The sequence below is a fragment of the Panicum hallii genome, chromosome 1, assembly GCF_002211085.1.
Source record: "Panicum hallii strain FIL2 chromosome 1, PHallii_v3.1, whole genome shotgun sequence".
Taxonomy (NCBI): Eukaryota; Viridiplantae; Streptophyta; class Magnoliopsida; order Poales; family Poaceae; genus Panicum; species Panicum hallii.
The window spans coordinates 46,684,401-46,690,734 of NC_038042.1; the positions used below are offsets into that span (position 1 = coordinate 46,684,401).

General features: G+C 49.4%; 2 protein-coding genes across 2 annotated transcripts; both read right to left on the reverse strand.

Moving 5' to 3' along the window:
- Positions 1–291: 291 nt before the first annotated feature.
- LOC112881107 (trafficking protein particle complex subunit 12) lies at positions 292–1,604 on the reverse strand. The gene has a single exon (XM_025945838.1). The coding sequence runs from the start codon at positions 1,519–1,521 to the stop codon at positions 529–531; it is 993 nt and encodes a 330-aa protein (XP_025801623.1). The 5' UTR covers positions 1,522–1,604; the 3' UTR covers positions 292–528.
- Positions 1,605–2,556: 952 nt separating this feature from the next.
- Positions 2,557–6,334, reverse strand: LOC112888737 (cytosolic invertase 1). The gene is made up of 4 exons (XM_025955052.1): positions 5,845–6,334; positions 5,275–5,706; positions 3,698–4,256; positions 2,557–3,264 (listed from the first exon to the last, which is right to left on the reverse strand). The coding sequence occupies exons 1-4, from the start codon at positions 6,235–6,237 to the stop codon at positions 2,966–2,968; spliced, it is 1,683 nt and encodes a 560-aa protein (XP_025810837.1). The 5' UTR covers positions 6,238–6,334; the 3' UTR covers positions 2,557–2,965.

A 6,334-nucleotide genomic window follows, 5' to 3' on the forward strand; every position in this document is an offset into this window, starting at 1 on the left:
TTTTTTTAACTAGTAAGGTGCATGTGCGCACATGAGAAAAAAAACATAGAAAGTTTCTTAGGTAAGAAAGGTAACCTTAGTCCCTACTCAAACATCACTGAGTCAAGGTTATGTTAGAAGCCATGTTTACTAAAATGGATAGAATTTGAGCTAAACAACTAAAATTGGAGTTCAGCACCAAATTAGGCCTATCCTGAATTGCCAACATGGGTAGGATTTTTTTTTCTTTAAGGTGGAAAGGAGTGTGAATCTTGTGAGTTGTGAGATTTGAGGCTAAGTGACACTAGCAAATAAAAACTGGGGTTCTCCACAGGTGTAATCACAGCAACATGTTTGTCTTCTACAATTTACTCATTTCTTCTAAACCATGTATAAGTATAACCAATTAGGCAATCACCTCAGAATTTCAATTGCTACCAAAGAATAGCTATCGAAACATGGACCGTCAAATTTCAGTATGCGCCACAGAACAGCCATACAGCATGGTGCGCAATGGCCCAAAGCTGAATTGCAATAGGCATTACCTTCCTACATGCGCGTGCAGGAGGTGTCGAAGTCGTCGGGAGCAACCCTGGCGATCCACTCGGCGAGGCTCCTCTTGACCTCGCCGTGGTTGACGAAGGCGAGCTCGTACATGCTGCACAAGTTGACCACCACCGTCTCGTTGAGGGCCGCCGTGGGCACCCTCTCGAGCGCGCCCTCGAGCACCTTGATGGCGTCGCCGAGGTCCCGCGAGTACATGAGGCACAGCGCCTTGTTGTTGAGCGCCACGGCGTCCGCGGGGTCGGCCTCGATGCAGCGCTCGTATTCCCGCACCGCCGCCGCGTAGTCCTTGGCCACGATGCACTCCAGCGCGCGGTTGCGGGCGAGGAGGTTGGCGTGCCGCGCGGGGTCCTCGGCCGCGGCGGCCGCGGACTCCACGTGGCGGAACGCGGCGGAGGCCGCGGCGAGGTTGCCGATCTGGAGGTGCGCGTAAGCGAGGCGGGAGAGGAGCACCGGGTCGCCCGGCTCGCGCGCGGCGATGTCGACGAGGAGGGCGAGGGCGACGTCGAACTCGCGGTGGGCGAGGTGGTCGGCGGCGAGGAGGGACGCGACGAGGGCGTCGCGGCGGCGCCACTCGGGGTGCCCGGCGTCGGGGCGGGCGCGGACGGAGGAGAGGAGGGTGTAGAGGCGGTCGAGCGCGAGGGGGCGGTCGGGGAGGAAGAGCGGGAGGAGCGCGTGGAGCAGGCGGATGAGGAACGGCGGCGGCGGGCAGGCCGGGTCCGGGTGGAGGGAGGCGAGCAGCGCGGCGGCGTCGGGGAAGCGGCGGAGCTTGGCGAGGGAGAGGGCGGAGAGCGCGGAGAGGAGGAGGCGGTGGTGCGGGTGCGGGACGTGGGCTGGGTGGGAGAGGTGGGAGAGGAGCGCCTGCCACTGCCCGCGTGTGGCCAGGTCGTAGGGGATCGAGAGATCGGGGAGGCCTGGCGCGGCGGCGTCGGTCGCCGGCGGCGGGGGCGTGGAGGTGGGGGAGGAGGAGGCGGCCATGGCGCGGTGGGATCGGGATCGAGATCTCGGGGGACGAAGGCAGCGGGAGGTCTCTAGGGTGGACGGACCCTGTAGACAGGGTGGACTGGGCTGGAAATGTGTAGGCGGGTCCTGGGCTTCTGCTGCGTTGGAGTACTTACGCTGGACTTGGGCCTGCAATGGAATTTTGATTGGTTTTGATCCTTTGTCGGCGAAATCCAATCCAATCCAATACAATTTATTTCCATTTTACCATCCGGCACGGTTCAGAATTTACTATTTGCTGCTGCTGCTGCTAGATGCTAGTACATAACGGGAACCTGTATAAGTCACCAAAATTTCGAGACATCAAGAGGTTTAGGTGTGGATCCGTGGATGTCTACATGATACATGTTTGAAGGGATGCAAAGTGGGAGACACTTGTCACAGTGATGGATGCTCAGGAAGGGGAAGCTGAACATCGAACATCATGGAAAATAATTTGGACCATTGCATCTAGATCCAGCAGTCTAAAAAATGGTTTTGAATCTGAGGGCTAATTCTTAGTCCTCGAATTTGGATGCTAAATAAAAGAACTAAACATGAGCCAATTTGCACGCATAATGGCGGCTAATTGGTAGTTAGAGCCCATTAGCCTTAGTTAGCCCATGTTTAAACCATTATCACATCTAGAGCTAATTTTCAATCTTTCACTTTTAGCCCATTCAAACGGGCCTTAGAAAAATACAATTTGTAAGGCCATTTAGTAGACACCCGACTTCATATGTTCAGACGGAATTTAGACTAAAACTATAAGAGTTCATAGAGCAATCCTCCAAGTACAAAATGTGTCGCTTAGGATTTGTCACACGAGTAGTAAACCTGCTACAGGATACACATCGACGGGAACAGGGATGGCTGGATCGACATATTGTCTTCGTTTCTTCAACACAAGTGTGCAACAACAAATCTCTAGGGGACAGAAGAGGAAGAGACACACAAGGCACAGTTTCTTTGGCTTGTCTTCACGGGGCAGGCAGACAGGCAGTCAAGTAAAGCAATAGAAACACATGCATGTAGCAACGCAGAGAAAGGAGCTTTATTCATCCGTTAGAAATAGCACTTGTGCTGTTCACAGGGAAGCTGGAATCAGCTTGCTCATCTGTATGGTCAACTGGTACAGCAAAGTTGAGTCCAACCGAAAGGATCCATTAACCGATCCACAACCTGTAGGATGACCCAAGCAAGAATCAGAGCATCTTCTTACAACGAGAGATTGAGAAAACAAAAAAGAAAACGCCCATTTCTGCAGTTGCTTCTTTTCAACTCCGGAAACAAGCTGAGATATTGTACAACCAAGGAAAATCCAGAAGACGCAAACTATCTCGGTATGGAAAGTCAAAGGAAAGGGGGTCAGCAGCAGACAAGGATACTACCCCAAGAATTTTCAGCTGACTTTGCTTCCCTAAAAGTTTTCGTCACCATCTCAATTTGTCCATGATGCGGACCGCTTCAAAACAGGCTTCAGCATCGCCCTATCCTCTTCCAGGGAGATCATGCCAAGATGTGAAGGGTCCTCCAGCATCATCTTGGCGACCAAATACCCAGCAATGGACCAAGTCTGGAATTTTCTCGCTTGCTTACCAACATACCGCCCAAGCTTCCCATCGTAGTACTCTGGCCAGCCATCCTTCAACAGCCTCCTCTCAGCTAGGTCAATTGCTCTTCTTGCAATTTGTGGCCGTCCCGTCTTGATACAGGCTGCGGTCAGCAGCCACAGAAGTACTGCAGAAAGACAAACAAAACTATGAAAATGGTGTGTGAAAAATAACTCATATTGCTCAGGTACCTTGGACTAAGGACAACGATATCAATATGTTGTGTTATGAGTTTCTATCAGAAATATAATAAATTAGGAACAACATCAAACATATAAGAACCAAATGGACTCTGCACTCTGTGATATGGATGAGGAATTTAGGATAATTTGGTATATATGAACTATTGGCAAAAGGGAAAACCATCAGATGTCCACTACAAATTGACAGAAAATACAACTGCATGGAACACCAAGTATCTCAAATTATTATCCTTACAGCCAGTGTAGTTCAATCTCCAATACAGGACAAAACAAAAGCAAAACATTTTGTGTCCTTAAAAAACTGCGAGGAATTTGCTATTTGAAGAGAGTAATCCAAGTAAAGTGCAGCTCACTAACCTGGCCATGATCCTCCATTGTGATAACTCCATCTAGTATTTTTCGGATCACAACCTGTCACAATTCGCCATTCATGGTTCTCAATGGCTGGATAACAAATCTTCAGAGGCATTTCACCAATAAGCTCCTCCCAACGCTCCTCAATAAGGTCCATTATAGCCGCAGATTGCTCAGGTGTTGCAAGAGAAGAAAGTATGGCAATCATGTTTCCAAGTGCAAACCAACGGAAGTCCATCCTTGCAGGACTAACATTACCAATGAAAAAGCCACCCTGACAAGGCATGAAATCAAACAGCCAGTCCGGAATAGAATCTGGAATAACATTGAATTTGTTGACAGCTGTGTGCGAATATTCTTCTGTCTTGTAACGGTAAATGTCATTTAATTGTTGGAAATCAAGCCAGAAATAGCTTCGCATGTGATAGCTTAAAGCATGAAGGCGGGTAGCAATCTTCTCTACAAACTCCTTCCCTTCATTATCATGCTTAAGCATTTGAAGAGCACACCTAAGTGCCATGAAGAAAAGTGCTTGAATTTCAATGGGGTAGCCATATACACCCTACAAGATTAACAATAATAATGAACATGTAAGCTCAGTTACAAATTAAATGGCATTTCAAACTAAATAATTTAGCACATATGTCCACATGTAAGTTAGAGATTGGTATGCATATGTCCAAAGTCATCGACAAGGAGGACAAGTGAGACTAATAAATATCCTCATCAAAAGATTTACAGTGAAATGGATTTATTCTATTTGCCATATTTTTATTTTTAACTAGCGAGGAGAAAAAGGACAGATGTGTTAACATGCCACTGTATGAGACAAGTAGCAGAATTCAAGTACAGTGATGCTCATGGAAAAAAGATTGTAAAACCATCATCATATATAGGAGACAATCTTCATGTGTATCTGCAATGGAAGGCTGTTAACTAGATGTAATAGCAGGACTAGGCTCTACCACCAATTAAAAGGCTAATAAATTAATCTGCTTTCATGCATCGGTTGTAGGCAAGTTCATACTCAAACAAGGGCGGAAATGGCGTATGGTCTCATTTTATAATGGAAAAATTAGACGTTAGCGCTAATATGCTGGATATCAAACTGAAACAACAGCAGTACAGTACAGCACAACACCAAGTTTAAATAATTGAAGTTTGGCTAATCCACAAAAATAAATAACCTGGGCTCTGCCACGGCCGTGACAGGCTCATGTCATTACTTTAACAGACAACTGAAATCATGAACTCCACCAAACAAAATAAAACAAACAACTAACTATAACAGTAAAGTAACAAAATAGTGTTTTCGCAGTGTCACATTTCAGTGGTGTCGAATGGTTACTTATATCCTATATATTCAGAAAATGGGGCACAGGAAGCACATAAATCATAACAAGAATAGTTCAAACCTTACATTATTTAAGAAACACCACTAGAACACTGAATTTCAGATTAAACTATCATTAGACAAATGGGACATACCAAGTCCATAAATTTCATCAGCAGTGCTCTAGATATTTATTCTATAATAAGCATTGCAACAGATAGAGGAACACTGAATGATCAAAGCTTACCATTCTGCGATCTATCATGCAGCAACCATCGGCACATAACAATGTCGGGAAGGTATCAAACCCCTCGGACAAACACAGGCTCAGTATGAGCCTCATCCCTTTCTGGCACTCAGGCGTCTCTGCCAGTGTCAAGTCCCCAGTGGACTTTGTGTAGGCCCGCAGGAGAATGATCCACCAGAACCCGGAATCCACCGGCGCAACCCTTCCAATCGCGCTCTCCCCAAAATCGGCATGTAGGGTCTCGACACCCTTCTTCGCGTCATGCATCACCTTGAAGCTCGCCGGCATGGCTCCTTCCCCAAGCTTGAACCGGTCGACTTTCTTCTCCCAGCCCTGCAGCAGCAGGGTCTTCAGAAGGAAGTTCCTGACGATATCCGGCTCGCCGTTCATCAGGAACGCCAGTGCGCTCGGCACGAAATCCCTCACAAACACCTGTTCCCCCAAATAAGATAAGCAGAAACCGATAAGCGTCCGAATTACAAGCTCTCTGAATCAAAAATGATTTGCAGCTGCTGTCACGAAAATAATAGCTTGCAGTTCGTATCAACAAAAAGTGCAGTGACAGCCCACCTGGTCGTAGTTAAGGACCTCCTCTGACGCGTGGTCGACGGCGGCGACGGTGCCGAGGGGCTGGCCGCGGAAGAAGACGAGGGAGCGGCGGAGCGCCTCCCACGCGTCGCCGACGATGGGGTGGGGCTCGAAGGAGTGGAGCGCGGAGGAGGCCGGCGTGCCGACGAGCGAGCGCAGGCCGCCCCCCGGCGAGTACATGCCGTCGAAGGCGCCGCCCCTGCCGTAGCCGCCCGAGTGCGAGACGTCGCTGAGCGAGCGGTCGTCGAAGGAGCGCTGGCGCTCGACGTTGATCCGCGGCTTGCTGAGCAGGCGCGTGAGCTCGAAGTCGTCCGACTCCGACAGCGAGGTGTGCGACGCCGACCGCCGCATCCCGCCTCCCACCGCCAGCTCCATGGCGCGCGCGCTCGCTGCCCTCCCCCTCTCCCTCCCCTCCCTCCCCCTCCGAGCCTCACCACGCTCCGGCCGCCCCCCGCCTCCTCGCTCCGCCCAG

Bases quoted from the DNA above. Each gene is read 5' to 3' on its own strand.
- LOC112881107 (XM_025945838.1), bottom strand. From the start codon at position 1,521: ATGGCCGCCTCCTCCTCCCCCACCTCCACGCCCCCGCCGCCGGCGACC.
- LOC112888737 (XM_025955052.1), bottom strand. From the start codon at position 6,237: ATGGAGCTGGCGGTGGGAGGCGGGATGCGGCGGTCGGCGTCGCACACC. The intron at 5,707-5,844 runs GTGGGCTGTCAC...TTGGGGGAACAG, and splicing joins AGGTCCTTAACTACGACCAG to GTGTTTGTGAGGGATTTCGT. The intron at 4,257-5,274 runs GTAAGCTTTGAT...TTAATCTTGTAG, and splicing joins GCATGATAGATCGCAGAATG to GGTGTATATGGCTACCCCAT.